Source organism: Bombina bombina, chromosome 2 (assembly GCF_027579735.1).
Source record: "Bombina bombina isolate aBomBom1 chromosome 2, aBomBom1.pri, whole genome shotgun sequence".
NCBI lineage: Eukaryota > Metazoa > Chordata > Amphibia > Anura > Bombinatoridae > Bombina > Bombina bombina.
Genome location: NC_069500.1, coordinates 1,310,330,521 through 1,310,348,487, shown reverse-complemented (window position 1 = coordinate 1,310,348,487; position 17,967 = coordinate 1,310,330,521). Strand labels below are relative to the sequence as shown.

Here is a 17,967-nt window from a genome sequence, read left to right as displayed (position 1 = left end):
ACAAAATTATCAAATTTTAAAAAATTATACCTAATCCCTATGAAAAAAAGCCCCCCAAAACACCCCCTACTCTAAGAATAAACTACTAGTAGCCCTTAAAAGGGCTTTTTGCAGGGCATTGCCCCAAGATAATAAGCTCTTTTACATTAAAAATACACAAAGTCCCTCCTAACAGTAGGGGGGAGTAAGATTTCTCCATTTTCGCCACATAAGTCCTTGCGCTGAATATTGGATACCGATTTGCGACGTGGTCCCATGTTAGCTTATGGGAGTAAAAATTGCGGGCGACGGGTGAAATATACGCGCGTAACTTGTATGCTATATCGTATCTGTAATACCAAAATCATGTAAAAACCGGTGTCGCCGGCTTTTGCGGGCGATGCTGCATATGTAATAGGGCCCTACATCTCTGCTTTTCAACAAGGGGTAACAAGAAAACAAAGAAAAATTGATAATAGAAGTAAATTTGAAAGTTGTTTAAATTAAATGTTCTATCTGAATCATGAAATAATTTTTTGGGGGTTTTATGTCGCTTTAAGCTAGTCCAATATATGCTCTCAGGTAACATTAGAGTGTTTTGCTTATAGATGTGTTTTGCAAAAATGTTTCTGTTCAAAAATAAGTTGCAGTTATGTGAATTTAATTTTGCGTTTTATGTCCCTTCTTAAATAGTGCAACTTTTTAGAACAATTTTACTATCTAATTTTACCTTGGAAACAAAACATCACATCTTTTTACTATGCAGTGCTGCTTTATGGGTAATTCACTAAACTACCAAACTGGGTCATTAACTTTATTACTGCGGGAGATAGTGTCTATTGCTTTGTATGGAAAATGTATTCCTACCTGAGCTTGGTGCTTATTTCTAAATGCTGTTTAAAGGATTTGTGTGCTTTTCACCATTGTATACTAATATATATGTGATTACATTTCTATAAATATTGTTTTAAACACATTTCTATATTTTTTGCAGCTGATATCATTTCTACAGTTGAATTTAACCACACAGGAGAATTGTTGGCTACCGGGGACAAGGGGGGTCGAGTTGTTATATTCCAAAGGGAGCCTGAGGTAGGTTTATTTTTTTATTATTTTATATACTACAGACTTTAAACAAAAGATATAAATACTTGACATGGGGGATTTGGTTTCTATTTTATAAAACTGCATAATAATAAACTGATGAACAGTGGAGAATTTTATGTCAGTAACAAATAAGATGGACATAAAGTCTGTATTTGAAATGCACAGCTACCGACACAGGCTGTTTGTATGCACATGACCGGATTTGTAGCAGGGCTAATGAAGTATTCGAATGCCCATACCTAGTATTCAGCTAAATATCCTGCACTCACTTACTGTGTATTTTCCCTTTGTGTGTTTCACTTATGCTGGTCCTTTATCCGTCTAAATTAAAGGGTCATTATAGTGGAAAAATGACTTTTTCTAATTCATTAGAGACTGTGTAATTTTAGCACTAGTGACTAGGGATGTGCGATTTATCACATGACGCATTTAATTAGGATATGAGGCTCTGCAAGATTTGAATTGTATGAGGCTGCATTTTTTTTATTTATTTTTTCTATAAAAAAAAAGAAGTAAAAAATGGCTTCCTTAACAAGTCACGTCAGTCACACAAATTCTCCAGTCCAGCCCTGATCACTCCAGGGGGAGGGCCAGGAAATGTGAAATCAATGTAACAGCACATAACGCTACCACTGCCATTTTCCTTGCCTGGTGGTTTTTTTCTAGAGTCTTGAGGTGTGTATGGACAAGGAACCATATTTACATAATGCAGTGCATTAAAGGGATATGAAACCCAACACATTTCTTTTGTAATTCAGACAGAGCATACAATTTAAAAAAAAATTCTCCAATTACTTCCATTATCAAATTTGCTTTGTTGCCATGGTATTCCTTGTTGAAGAGATATCTAGGTAGTTGTCTGGGGCACTACATGACAGGAAATAGTGCTGCCATCTAGTGCTTTTGCAAATGAAAAACATTCTTGAAAAACTGCTGTCATATAGTGCTCCAGACACGTGCACGCTCCTGAGCTTATGTTCCTACATTTAAAAAAATATAACAGGAGAACGAAGAAAATTTGATAATAGAAATAAATTAGAAAGTTATTTAAAATGCATGCTCTATGTGATGCATGAAAGTAAAATTAATATTACCCTGATGTAAATCTCAAAATTGTCTAGCTGTAACTATATTGGATTATTATTTCCATATCTCTAAGGTGCTTTTCTCTATAATCGTTTCTTTCAGTGGTCTTGTTGTGTGACCAACATATTGAATTTTACAAAGGGTACAAGTTATCAAATAAATAATCTAACGGGATGCACAGTTAATATATAAAACTATTTTATATTTCCCCTGTGCTACCATAGATTTTAAGCTTTAAACAAACAGAACGTAACCACAATGTTTGCATCTATAAAAGCTATGTTTATGTAACCATGTAGGCCACAGTTAAAGGACAATGAAATAAGAGGCATAAAAAAGAGCAATGAGCTAATAAGGTAGACATGGATGAAATAATTACATATATAACAAGAAATAAGGAAAAGTATAGCTCAGTAGTTTACCCAAATTAAACAAATATGATAAACAATAAACACATATACAATAAAGGCTGCATTGTAAAATCTATCTAAAAATTAATTAAACTCCAACAATATCCATTGAGTAATTATTAATTAAAAACTACTGTTTTCTATTGAATGTCCTCAGTACTAACCAAAAAGATAAAGAATAGAAATATAATACAAAAAGAGAGTCCCAAGTTCACCATAAATGAATAAAATAACAAAAAATAATTTAGCCCAGGGTAAAAAGATACAGCTCAAAATACAGGATCTGACGCATTTTGGCGGAACATTGCTGTAATCATAGATCATCAGAAATATAATACAAACTAGTGAATGAGAAAAAAGTAATAACAATTTTAATACATGCAATCCTATTTTCCTTCTTAATATGAGGAGAGTCCACGGCTTCATTACTTACTTGTTAGTATAGGGAGTCTTATGGATTCCCAGAAATGCTGTTTCTCTTCATGGTCAACACTTTGGCTAGAATACAGTGATGTGTAATACTTTACAAACTCTTCCATAATTTCCTTAGTGTCAGAGGTAAAGCGGCCTGGGAATTAATGGCTGTTATGAAGGATTTAGGGCTATATATTTTGACAAGATTCGCTAAAAGTTTGCCTGATTTATTGCCATGTCGATAATAATAGCCTTGTCTATGTATATTGAATTGGTTGTCTTGCTGAGCTAAAAAAGGGTCTCTGGTTAGTTTGAGATCATAATATTTCTTCTTGGATGTAGGTGTGGGATCAGAAAGATAAATGTTGTATGCCTCTGTCAACTCTGCAAGGAAATCATTATCTACTCTCTTTAGTTGTTTATTATGGTGCACCACAAAGGACGTTATGTGCCCTCTCATTACCGCTTTTCATGCCTGCCAGAACAAGTCTGTATTGCTTTCATGTTTGCTATTATCTGATTTATACTGTATCCAAGAGGATCTTAAAGATTGTCGGAAATTAATGTTATTATATAAGTGTGTTGGGAATCTCCATGTTTTCTCTGGGGCCTTGGAAGGTTGAAGTAGTAGATGAATGGGGGAGATTGTTATTTGCCCTATGGATGGGAGGTGTATCTGGGGTGTCACTGTGGTGGAGGTAAAAAAATAGTCAATTCTCGATAGGGTACTATAAGTTTTGGAGAGGAACATGTAGTCTCTCGCAATCATGTTCAATTCCCTCCAAACATCCACCAGACCCAGTGATTCCTTAAATGAGCGGACTAAAGTCACCTCCCTAGCGTGTTTAGCTAATTGTTTTTTGCAAGTACCAGCAGTAGCAGGGTTTCTAAACCTATCCATAGGCCCTATCTGTTTTACTACTCGACAGGCTCACAGAGCTTCCAGATGTCCAGTATTTGTTCAGGCTTTGACTAGATCAGGCCTGTGTTTAGATCTAGTGCTCCTCCTTGGAGTTTACATCTTGTTCTAAGTTTTGCAGAAGGCTCCGTTCGGGCTTATGCATGGAGTTGACATTAAGATTTTCTGTCTTGGAAGGTTCCTTTTTCTACTGGCTATTGCTTCAGCGCACTATGGCCTAGATTTAGAGTTTGGCGGTAGCCGTCAAAACCAGCGTTAGAGGCTCCTAACGCTGGTTTTAGGCTACCGCCGGTATTTGGAGTCAGTCAGGAAAAGGTCTAACGCTCACTTTCCAGCCGAGACTTTTCCATACCGCAGATCCCCTTACGTCAATTGCGTATCCTATCTTTTCAATGGGATCTTTCTAACTCCGGTATTTAGAGTCGTGGCTGAAGTGAGCGTTAGAAATCTAACGACAAAACTCCAACCGCAGAAAAAAGTCAGTAGTTAAGAGCTTTCTGGGCTAACGCCGGTTTATAAAGCTCTTAACTACTGTGCTCTAAAGTACACTAACACCCATAAACTACCTATGTACCCCTAAACCGAGGCCCCCCCACATGGCTACCACTCTATAAATATCTTTTAACCCCTAATCTTCCGCTCCGTACACTGCCGCCAACTACGTTATCCCTATGTACCCCTAATCTGCTGCCCCTAACACCGCCGACCCCTATATTATATTTATTAACTCCTAATCTGCCCCCCACAACGTCGCCACCAGCTACCTACACTTATTAACCCCTAATCTGCCGTCCACACGCCGCCGCCAGCTACATTATAGCTGTGTACCCCTAATCTGCTGCCCCTAACACCGCCGACCCCTATATTATATTTATTAACCCCTAATCTGCCCCCCACAACGTCGCCGCCAGCTACCTACACTTATTAGCCCCTAATCTGCCGAGCGGACCGCACCGCTATTGTTATAAAGTTATTAACCCCTAATCCGCCTCACTCCCGCCTCAATAACCCTATAATAAATAGTATTAACCCCTAATCTGCCCTCCCTAACATCGCCGACACCGAACTTCAAGTATTAACCCCTAATCTGCCGATCGGAGCTCACCGCTACTCTAAAATATTTTTTAACCCCTAAAGCTAATTTTAACCCTAACCCTAACACCCCCCTAAGTTAAATATAATTTTATTCTAACTAAATAAATTAACTTTTATTAAATAAATTATTCCTATTTAAATCTAAATACTTACCTGTAAAATAAACCCTAATATAGCTACAATATAAATTATAATTATATTATAGCTATTTTAGGATTAATATTTATTTTACAGGCAACTTTGTATTTATTTTAACCAGGTACAATAGCTATTAAATAGTTAAGAACTATTTAATAGCTAAAATAGTTAAAATAATTACAAAATTACCTGTAAAATAAATCCTAACCTAAGTTACAATTAAACCTAACACTACACTATGAATAAATTAATTAAATAAAATACCTACAATTACCTACAATTAAACCTAACACTACACTATCAATACATTAATTAAATACAATATCTACAAATAAATACAATGAAATAAACTAACTAAAGTACAAAAAATAAAAAAGAACTAAGTTACAAAAAATAAAAAAATATTTACAAACATCAGAAAAATATTACAACAATTTTAAACTAATTACACCTACTCTAAGCCCCCTAATAAAATAACAAAGACCCCCAAAATAAAAAAATGCCCTACCCTATTCTAAATTACAAAAGTTCAAAGCTCTTTTACCTTACCAGCCCTGAACAGGGCCCTTTGCGGGGCATGCCCCAAAGAATTCAGCTCTTTTGCCTGTAAAAAAACCACATACAATACCCCCCCCAACATTACAATCCACCACCCACATACCCCTAATCTAACCCAAACCCCCTTTAAATAAACCTAACACTAAGCCCCTGAAGATCTTCCTACCTTATCTTCACCATACCAGGTTCACCGATCGGTCCTCGGAAGTGTTGATCCAAGCCCAAGCGGGGGGCTGAAGAGTGACGTCTATCCTCGGGCTGAAGTCTGGATCCAAGTGGCGGCTGAAGAAATCCATCATCGGGCTGAAGTCGGAAGTCCATCATCGGGATGAAGTCTTCTATCAAGCAGCATCTTCAATCTTCTTTCTTCTGGAGCGGAGCAGAGCCATCTTCTTCCAAGCCGACGCGGAACATCCTCTTCTAACGATGCTTACTCGCCGAATGACGGTTCCTTTAAATGACGTCATCCAAGATGGCGTCCCTCGAATTCCGATTGGCTGATAGGATTCTATCAGCCAATCGGAATTAAGGTAGGAATATTCTGATTGGCTGATGGAATCAGCCAATCAGAATCAAGTTCAATCCGATAGGCTGATCCAATCAGTCAATCAGATTGAGCTCGCATTCTATTGGCTGTTCCGATCAGCCAATAGAATGCGAGCTCAATCTGATTGGCTGATTGGATCAGCCAATCGGATTGAACTTGATTCTGATTGGCTGATTCCATCAGCCAATCAGAATATTCCTACCTTAATTCCGATTGGCTGATAGAATCCTATCAGCCAATCGGAATTCGAGGGACGCCATCTTGGATGACGTCATTTAAAGGAACCGTCATTCGGCGAGTAGGCGTTGTTAGAAGAAGATGTTCCGCGTCGGCTTGGAAGAAGATGGCTCCGCTCCAGAAGAAAGAAGATTGAAGATGCAGCTTGATAGAAGACTTCATCCCGATGATGGACTTCCAACTTCAGCCCGATGATTGATTTCTTCAGCCGCCGCTTGGATCCAGACTTCAGCCCGAGGATGGACGTCACTCTTCAGCCCCCCGCTTGGGCTTGGATCAACACTTCCGAGGACCGATCGGTGAACCTGGTATGGTGAAGATAAGGTAGGAAGATCTTCAGGGGCTTAGTGTTAGGTTTATTTAAGGGGGGTTTGGGTTAGATTAGGGGTATGTGGGTGGTGGGTTGTAATGTTGGGGGGGGGGGGTATTGTATGTGTTTTTTTTACAGGCAAAAGAGCTGAATTCTTTGGGGCATGCCCCGCAAAGGGCCCTGTTCAGGGCTGGTAAGGTAAAAGAGCTTTGAACTTTTGTAATTTAGAATAGGATAGGGCATTTTCTTATTTTGGGGGTCTTTGTTATTTTATTAGGGGGCTTAGATTAGGTGTAATTAGTTTAAAATTGTTGTAATATTTTTCTGATGTTTGTAAATATTTTTTTATTTTTTGTAACTTAGTTCTTTTTTATTTTTTGTACTTTAGTTAGTTTATTTCATTGTATTTATTTGTAGATATTGTATTTAATTAATGTATTGATAGTGTAGTGTTAGGTTTAATTGTAGGTAATTGTAGGTATTTTATTTAATTAATTTATTGATAGTGTAGTGTTAGGTTTAATTGTAACTTAGGTTAGGATTTATTTTACAGGTAATTTTGTAATTATTTTAACTATTTTAGCTATTAAATAGTTCTTAAGTATTTAATAGCTATTGTACCTGGTTAAAATAAATACAAAGTTACCTGTAAAATAAATATAAATCCTAAAATAGCTGTAATATAATTATAATTTATATTGTAGCTATATTAGGATTTATTTTACAGGTAAGTATTTAGCTTTAAATAGGAATAATTTATTTAATAAGAGTTAATTTATTTCGTTAGATTTAAATTATATTTAACTTAGGGGGGTGTTAGTGTTAGGGTTAGACTTAGCTTTAGGGGTTAATACATTTATTAGAATAGCGGTGAGCTCCAGTCGGCAGATTAGGGGTTAATGTTTGAAGTTAGGTGTCGGCGATGTTAGGGAGGGCAGATTAGGGGTTAATACTATTTATTATAGGGTTAGTGAGGCGGATTAGGGGTTAATAACTTTATTATAATAGCGGTGCGGTCCGCTCGGCAGATTAGGGGTTAATAAGTGTAGGCAGGTGGAGGCGACGTTGTGGGGGGCAGATTAGGGGTTAATAAATATAATATAGGGGTCGGCGGTGTTAGGGGCAGCAGATTAGGGGTACATAGGGATAATGTAAGTAGCGGCGGTTTACGGAGCGGCAGATTAGGGGTTAATAATAATATGCAGGGGTCAGCGATAGCGGGGGCGGCAGGATAGGGGTTAATAAGTGTAAGGTTAGGGGTGTTTAGACTCGGGGCACATGTTAGAGTGTTAGGTGCAGACGTAGGAAGTGTTTCCCCATAGCAAACAATGGGGCTGCGTTAGGAGCTGAACGCGGCTTTTTTGCAGGTGTTAGGTTTTTTTTCAGCTCAAACAGCCCCATTGTTTTCTATGGGGAAATCGTGCACGAGCACGTTTTTTAAGCTGGCCGCGTCCGTAAGCAACGCTGGTATCGAGAGTTGAAGTTGCGTTAAATATGCTCTACGCTCCTTTTTTGGAGCCTAACGCAGCCATTCTGTGAACTCTCAATACCAGCGGTATTTAAAAGGTGCGGCCAGAAAAAAGCCAGCGTTAGCTACGCACCCCTTTGGCCGCAGAACTCTAAATCTAGGCTAGAGTTTCTGAGATGGCTGTCTTGCAATGTGAGGTCCCTTACCTAAGTTTTTCTTGCGGCTAAGGCTGTTCTCTCTGGGTTAGGTTTTCTTCCTATGGTTGTTTCAGATCGCAACATCAATCAGGAGATTGTGGTTCCTTCCTTGTGTCCTAATCCTTTTTCTTCGAAGGAGCAGTTATTTCATAACTTGGATGTGGTTCGGGCCTTGATGTTCTATCTTCAGGCTACAAAGGAGTTTTGTCAAACTTCTTCCTTGTTTGTGTCTATTCTGGGAAGCGTAAGGGGCAGGAAGCCTCGTCCACTTCCTTGTTTTTCTGGTTGAGGAGAATGTTCGCTTAGCTTATGAATCAGCGGGACACAAGCCTCCTGAGAGGATTAAAGCTCATTCAACTAGAGCTATGGCTTCCTCTTGGGTTTTTGAGAATGAGGCCTCTAGGGATAGGATTTGTAGGGCAACTACCTAGTCTTCCTTACATATTTTTTCAAAATTTTACATATTTGGCATTTATGTAAAATAGGGTTTTGCAGGCTGTGGTACCCTCAGAACAGGGTCCGCATTTCTTTTTACCCTCCCGTTTTCATTCAGTATCCTCTAGAGCTTAGGTATATGTTTCCCACAAGTAAGGAATGAAGCTGTGGACTCTCCTCATATTAAGAAGGAAAACATAAATTATGCTTACCAGATAATTTCCTTTCCCTCTGTATGAGGAGAGTCCACAGCCCCCGCCCGAATTCCCTGTTGGGCGGACTCAATTTTTTTTTTGTTCTTCTGGCACCATTTATACCCTGATATTTCTCCTACTGTTCCTTAGTCCCTCGGCAGAATGACTGGGGGATAGGGGAAGTGGGGGGGGGGGGGTATTTAAGCCTTTGCCTCCTCCTGGTGGCCAAGTTCTGTATTCCCACAAGTAAGGAATGAAGCCATGGACTCTCCTCATACAGAAGGAAAGGAAATTATCTTTTAAGCATAAGTTGTGTTACTTCACTTTTTGCATACTACGATTTTCATTTTTGCGCTTGTCGGATTGCTTTCATATTACAAGTTCCAACCCGAATTACGCAAAAAACCTAACTTATGTTTTCGCGTTTGCGTGAATGTATTCCACCATAGAAATCAATGGAGAAAAAAAAGTGGAAAACAACATGCGAGATTGCGTAGACACCATCGCATTTTCACATTCCCCATAGAAGTCAATGAAGAGAAAAAAATTGTTGAAAAAACAAACACCGATCGCGCAAACAACATAGCATATTCTCATTAGAAAATATCAAATATTTACAATAAATAAATAGTTAAATATGAATATTGCATACATATGTTTTATCATGTTTTCATCTACTTAATAGCAAAGGGCTATAATGCACTTATATATATGTTTATATATGTGTACATATATATTAATGTTTTTTATATGTGTATGTATGACTGTAATTACATATATACACATATAAATACATTAATATATATGTACACATATAAAAACATATATATATATATATGTATACATACAAATACATCTTTAGCAATGTATATGTATGTGTCTCAATGAAAAAGCCCTTTGCCTGCCTTTTTTTTCTAGCACCCGAGATCTCATATCTTTGAGTATTATTATGAGTGTAACTGTACTGTGTAATGTATGTTTGATGTTTTTTGTGACACATTTTTGTTTCGGAAACCAGTTAACCACAGCACTGAGATCACGGAATGGATTGAAGTGTAAAGGGAGATTGCATTCCACTTGTAATATCAGCAGAATAAAAATAGTTCCATTAGCGATTTTACTCCATTTGAAATATCAGCGGAATGAAAATGGCTCCATTTGCGATTTTGCTCCACTTGTAATATCAGCGGAATGAAAATGGCTCAATTTGCGATTTTGCTCCACTTGTAATATCAGCGGAATGAAAATGACTCCATTAGCGATTTCACTCCACTTGTAATATCAGCGGAATGAAAATAGCTCCATTTGCGCCTCACTTGTAATCTAGCCCTCGTTGTCCACTTCACTAAAAATGACTTCATCCACAACAGTCCTAATAAAATAGCATTTTGAACAACTACTATTTAAATGAGCATGTGACCTAAATTTCTGCTTTCATTATTCAGATAGAGCCTACAATTTAAAAAACGGTTTCCTTTTTACTTCTTGTATCAAATTTGCTTCATTCTCAAAGTATTATTTATCTAAGAGCATACCTAAGTAGCATATAGTGCTCCAGAGAAGGGTTGCCAACTTGCCTATAGGTGATTGGATACGGGAAGTAGCTGGGTTCACACAATGTCTCCACAAAAGCTCAACCTTACGCCCCACCCTTGATCCCACCACATATATTTTTCGCAACTAAGCAGTCATTTTATCCCCTTGTTTGCCAGTAATATATGTACAGAGCAGTGATGTGACCCCTTTGGCTGCTAGAGGTACACACCCAGCAATGATTGAACACCCACATGGTTGCCTGTAACATATATAATAGAAAATGCACAGTGTAACTTCTTTTTGAGCCATATTTGTAATACATAAAGGCTTAGAAGGCCCTTTACATTTAGCTGACAAGGGTCTTTAAAAATACAGGACATTTAGAAAATATCAAATATTTACAATAAATAAATAGTTAAATATGAATATTGCATACATATGTTTTATCATGTTTTCATCTACTTAATAGCAAAGGGCTATAATGCACTTATATATATGTTTATATATGTGTACATATATATTAATGTTTTTTATATGTGTATGTATGACTGTAATTACATATATACACATATAAATACATTAATATATATGTACACATATAAAAACATATATATATATATATATATGTATACATACAAATACATCTTTAGCAATGTATATGTATGTGTCTCAATGAAAAAGCCCTTTGCCTGCCTTTTTTTTCTAGCACCCGAGATCTCATATCTTTGAGTATTATTATGAGTGTAACTGTACTGTGTAATGTATGTTTGATGTTTTTTGTGACACATTTTTGTTTCGGAAACCAGTTAACCACAGCACTGAGATCACGGAATGGATTGAAGTGTAAAGGGAGATTGCATTCCACTTGTAATATCAGCAGAATAAAAATAGTTCCATTAGCGATTTTACTCCACTTGAAATATCAGCGGAATGAAAATGGCTCCATTTGCGATTTTGCTCCACTTGTAATATCAGCGGAATGAAAATGGCTCAATTTGCGATTTTGCTCCACTTGTAATATCAGCGGAATGAAAATGACTCCATTAGCGATTTCACTCCACTTGTAATATCAGCGGAATGAAAATAGCTCCATTTGCGCCTCACTTGTAATCTAGCCCTCGTTGTCCACTTCACTAAAAATGACTTCATCCACAACAGTCCTAATAAAATAGCATTTTGAACAACTACTATTTAAATGAGCATGTGACCTAAATTTCTGCTTTCATTATTCAGATAGAGCCTACAATTTAAAAAACGGTTTCCTTTTTACTTCTTGTATCAAATTTGCTTCATTCTCAAAGTATTATTTATCTAAGAGCATACCTAAGTAGCATATAGTGCTCCAGAGAAGGGTTGCCAACTTGCCTATAGGTGATTGGATACGGGAAGTAGCTGGGTTCACACAATGTCTCCACAAAAGCTCAACCTTACGCCCCACCCTTGATCCCACCACATATATTTTTCGCAACTAAGCAGTCATTTTATCCCCTTGTTTGCCAGTAATATATGTACAGAGCAGTGATGTGACCCCTTTGGCTGCTAGAGGTACACACCCAGCAATGATTGAACACCCACATGGTTGCCTGTAACATATATAATAGAAAATGCACAGTGTAACTTCTTTTTGAGCCATAATTGTAATACATAAAGGCTTAGAAGGCCCTTTACATTTAGCTGACAAGGGTCTTTAAAAATACAGGACATTTAAGTGTCCACTATTTTTGTATAGATTTTACTGGTCTGCCTGCTAAATTCCTGGACTGTCCGGTTTAATACTGGACACCTGGAAACCCTACTGCAGACATGTGTATGTTCCTAAACCTACAAAAAAAGGGCCACATATATATTTCTCTCTCTCTCCCCCTCTCTCTCTCTCTCTCTCTCTCTCCCTCTCTCTCTCTCTCTCTCTCTCTCTCTCCCCATTAATATATCTCACAGTTGCTCTGTACTCTCCTTTTGCAGTCCTACACCTTAATATAGCTATGGATTTTTTCTCCTCCATACTGCCTCAATATTATTGGCCGATACAGATGTGTGAGTAATCATGTAATTATACACTAAAGGGTCATTAACAGTGTGCTGAAGCAAGCAAAGTGTGTTACAAATAAGGCCATGTTAGCTCTTTTTGACAGTTAATCTGTGCCAGGTGCGCTAATAGCACATCTGCATGTTTAATTTTTTAATTTTGACGTGAGCTCCCCCTGCCTAAGTAAGCCTGTGAAATCTGTTTTCAACAAAGTGGGCAGTACAACTTCTCACTAGCTGTACTGCCCGCCATGTTATCTGTGAAAATAAACTGCTTCATGGATTGGTGGCCAGCTAAGGCTACTAGCAGTATACTACAGGGGTTAAAAATATTGGTAAGGTACCTTCTACAAAGATTTTCTTAGGATCTGCTATATGTTTATGAAATGTAGGTGATATGTGTGGCATTATAGTATGTTACTATGGTAACAGTGACAATCTGGCTATATATATATATATTTATATATATATATATACACACACACACACACACATATATATATATATACACACACACACACACATATATATATATATATATATATATATATATATATATATACACACACACACACACATATATATATATATATACACACACACACACACATATATATATATATATATATATATATATACACACACACACACACACACACACATATATATATATATATACAGTATATGTAAAGACTAGAGAGTAAAATTTAATATGAGTCCAGTATGATTGTCTCTTATCACTTGCTGTGTTACTTACTGCATGTACCGTTTCATTCTATGGCTGCCCCCAATAACATATCTTTTTGTAGCTTTGCCCTCTTACTTGATATTTGTGTAAGTCTCCCTGATTTAATTACAAACAGATTATAATTACACAATAAATGTCTCAAACTGATTTACAATTATTTAAGTTACAATATAATATAGTGCACATTAGACATGTTGAAATTCAAGCAGATCATCACTTTTATATGAAAACTCCTATATTGAACAATATGCTCTCTGTTTACATATATTTACACATTACTGTTGCGCTATAAGTGCTGCACACTCTCTTATTGGCTTCTTCCCATGAAAAGAGAGATACTATTTATCTTTCACACAAGGTTGTCACTAGAACCATAAAAAATAGTAAAATTCTGCCTGGCTGCACTTATAATAAACAAATACCAGAGATCAAATAGTGTGAATAACAAGTATAAGTATGTTTGTTTTTCATAATGGTTTTACTATGAAAATCTTTTCATAGCATCTGACACTGTCACCGAAATAACACAGAGCTAAAGGTAGTTAATCCTTTCATCTCTATAATCCAAATTTATGAAAAATCGAGAAGATTAAAATAACTCATGAGCATAATGATATCGGTATATCTTCCTAGACAAATAAATATTGGGTTTATGTACAATTCATTGAAATAACTTAGACCTAGATTTGGAGTTTGGCGTTAGCCGTGAAAACCAGCGTTAGAGGCTCCTAACGCTGGTTTTAGGCTACCGCCGGTATTTGGAGTCACTCAAAATAGTGTCTAACGCTCACTTTTCAGCCGCAACTTTTCCATACCGCAGATCCCCTTACGTCAATTGCGTATCCTATCTTTTCAATGGGATTTTTCTAACTCCGGTATTTAGAGTCGTTTCTGAAGTGAGCGTTAGACATCTAACGACAAAACTCCAGCCGCAGGAAAAAAGTCAGTAGTTAAGAGCTTTCTGGGCTAACGCCGGTTTCTAAAGCTCTTAACTACTGTACTCTAAAGTACACTAACACCCATAAACTACCTATGTACCCCTAAACCGGTCCCCCCACATCACCGACACTCGAATACATTTTTTTAATCCCTAATCTGCCGACCGCCACCTACGTTATCCTTATGTACCCCTAATCTGCTCCCCCTAACACCGCCGACCCCTGTATTATATTTATTAACCCCTAATCTGCCCCCCTCAACGTCGCCTCCATCTGCCTACGCTTATTAACCCCTAATCTGCCGAGCGGACCTGAGCGCTACTATAATAAAGTTATTAACCCCTAATCCGCATCACTAACCCTATAATAAATAGTATTAACCCCTAATCTGCCCTTCCTAACATCGCCGACACCTAACTTCAATTATTAACCCCTAATCTGCCGACTGGAGCTCACCGCTACTCTAATAAATGTATTAACCCCTAAAGCTAAGTCTAACCCTAACACTAACACCCCCTAAGTTAAATATAATTTACATCTAACGAAATTAATTAACTCTTATTAAATAAATTATTCCTATTTAAAGATAAATACTTACCTGTAAAATAAATCCTAATATAGCTACAATATAAATTATAATTATATTATAGCTATTTTAGGATTAATATTTATTTTACAGGTAACTTTGTATTTATTTTAACCAGGTACAATAGCTATTAAATAGTTAAGAACTATTTAATAGCTAAAATAGTTAAATAAACAAAATTACCTGTAAAATAAATACTTACAAAATTACCTGTAAAATAAATACTAACCTAAGATACAATTAAACCTAACACTACACTATCAATAAATTAATTAAATAAACTACCTACAATTACCTACAATTAACCTAACACTACACTATCAATAAATTAATTAAATACAATTCCTACAAATAAATACAATTAAATAAACTAGCTAAAGTACAAAAAATAAAAAAGAACTAAGTTACAAAAAATAAAAAAATATTTACAAACATAAGAAAAATATTACAACAATTTTAAACTAATTACACCTACTCTAAGCCCCCTAATAAAACAACAAAGCCCCCCAAAATAAAAAATGCCCTACCCTATTCTAAATTACTAAAGTTAAAAGCTCTTTTACCTTACCAGCCCTGAACAGGGCCCTTTGCGGGGCATGCCCCAAGAAGTTCAGCTCTTTTGCCTGTAAAAAAAAACATACAATACCCCCCCCCCCAACATTACAACCCACCACCCACATACCCCTAATCTAACCCAAACCCCCCTTAAATAAACCTAACACTAAGCCCCTGAAGATCATCCTACCTTGTCTTCACCTCACCGGGTATCACCGATCCGTCCTGGCTCCGATATCTTCATCCAACCCAAGCGGGGGCTAGACATCCACTGAAGAAGTCCAGAAGAGGGTCCAAACTCTTCATCCTATCCGGGAAGAAGAGGCGATCCGGACCGGCAACCATCTTGATCCAAGCGGCATCTTCTATCTTCATCCGATGACGACCGGGGTTTGGGTTAGATTAGGGGTATGTGGGTGGTGGGTTGTAATGTTGGGGGGGATATTGTATGTGTTTTTTTACAGGAAAAAGAGCTGAATTTCTTGGGGCATGCCCCGCAAAGGGCCCTGTTCAGAGCTGGTAAGGTAAAAGAGCTTTTAACTTTAGTAATTTAGAATAGGGTAGGACATTTTTTATTTTGGGGGGCTTTGTTGTTTTATTAGGGGGCTTAGAGTAGGTGTAATTAGTTTAAAATTGTTGTAATATTTTTCTTATGTTTGTAGATATTTTTTTATTTTTTGTAACTTAGTTCTTTTTTATTTTTTGTACTTTAGTTAGTTTATTTCATTGTAGTTATTTGTAGATATTGTATTTAATTAATGTATTGATAGTGTAGTGTTAGGTTTAATTGTAGGTAATTGTAGGTATTTTATTTAATTAATTTAACGATAGTATAGTGTTAGGTTTAATTGTAACTTAGGTTAGGATTTATTTTACAGGTAATTTTGTAATTATTTTGACTAGGTAACTATTAAATAGTTCTTAACTATTTAATAGCTATTGTATCTGGTTAAAATAAATATTAATCCTAAAATAGCTACAATGTAATTATAATTTATATTGTAGCTATATTATTGTTTATTTTACAGGTAAGTATTTAGCTTTAAATAGGAATAATTTATTTAATAAGAGTTAATTAATTTCGTTAGATTAAAATTATATTTAATTTAGGGGGGTGTTAGTGTTAGGGTTAGACTTAGCTTTAGGGGTTAATCCATTTATTAGAATAGCGGTGAGCTCCGGTCGGCAGATTAGGGGTTAATAATTGAAGTTAGGTGTCGGTGATGTTAGGGAGGGCAGATTAGGGGTTAAAACTATTTATTATAGGGTTAGTGAGGCGGATTAGGGGTTAATAACTTTCTTATAATAGCGGTGCGGTCCGCTCGGCAGATTAGGGGTTAATAAGTGTAGGCAGGTGGAGGCGACGTTGAGGGGGGCAGATTAGGGGTTAATAAATATAATATAGGGGTCGGCGGTGTTAGGGGCAGCAGATTAGGGGTACATAGGGATAATGTAAGTAGCGGCGGTTTACGGAGCGGCAGATTAGGGGTTAAAAATAAAATGCAGGTGTCAGCGATAGCGGGGGCGGCAGATTAGGGGTTAATAAGTGTAAGGTTAGGGGTGTTTAGACTCGGGGTACATGTTAGAGTGTTAGGTGCAGACGTAGGAAGTGTTTCCCCATAGCAAACAATGGGGCTGCGTTAAGAGCTGAACGCGGCTTTTTTGCAGGTGTTAGGTTTTTTTTCAGCTCAAACAGCCCCATTGTTTCCTATGGGGGAATCGTGCACGAGCACGTTTTTGAGGCTGGCCGCGTCCGTAAGCAACTCTGGTATTGAGAGTTGAAGCTGCGTTAAAAATGCTCTACGCTCCTTTTTTGGAGCCTAACGCAGCCTTTATGTGGACTCTCAATACCAGAGTTATTTTTATGGTGCGGCCAGAAAAAAGCCGGCGTTAGTTTTTCGGGTCGTTACCGACAAAACTCCAAATCTAGCCGTTAGGTTGCAGTAGTTTAAAGGTTCAAATTACATTTACCAAGATTACGAGTTTTGCGGTAACAGGGGTGCGTTGCTAACGAGCATTTTTTTTTTCAACGCTCCCTTAAGACAACGCTGTTATTACGGGGTTTTTTAAACCTGGCGTTAGCCACAAAAAGGTGAGCATAGAGCAAAATTTAGCTCCACATCTCACCTCAATACCAGCGTTGCTTACGGTAGCGGTGAGCTGGCAAAACGTGCTTGTGCACGATTTCCCCATAGGAAACAATGGGGCAGATTCACCTGAAAAAAAACCTAACACCTGCAAAAAAGCAGCGTTCAGCTCCTAACGCAACCCCATTGATTCCTATGGGGAAATAAAATTTATGTCTACACCTAACACCCTAACATGAACACCGAGTCTAAACACCCCTAATCTTACACTTATTAACCCCTAATTCTATTGGCTGATTGGAACAGCCAGTAGAATGCGAGCTCAATCCTATTGGCTGATTGGATCAGCCAATAGGATTTTCCCTACCTTAATTCCGATTGGCTGATAGAATCCTCTC

The 17,967-nt window shown here is 37.2% G+C and overlaps 1 protein-coding gene across 1 annotated transcript in view; it reads left to right on the top strand.

The window, feature by feature from the left end:
* The window catches only part of PPP2R2C (protein phosphatase 2 regulatory subunit Bgamma), a 539,035-nt gene that overhangs the window by 299,585 nt on the left and 221,483 nt on the right, over positions 1–17,967 (top strand). The window contains exon 2 of the mRNA XM_053704157.1: positions 974–1,071. Coding sequence (XP_053560132.1) covers positions 974–1,071 — 98 coding nt within the window. The remainder of the gene's footprint in view (positions 1–973; positions 1,072–17,967) is intronic.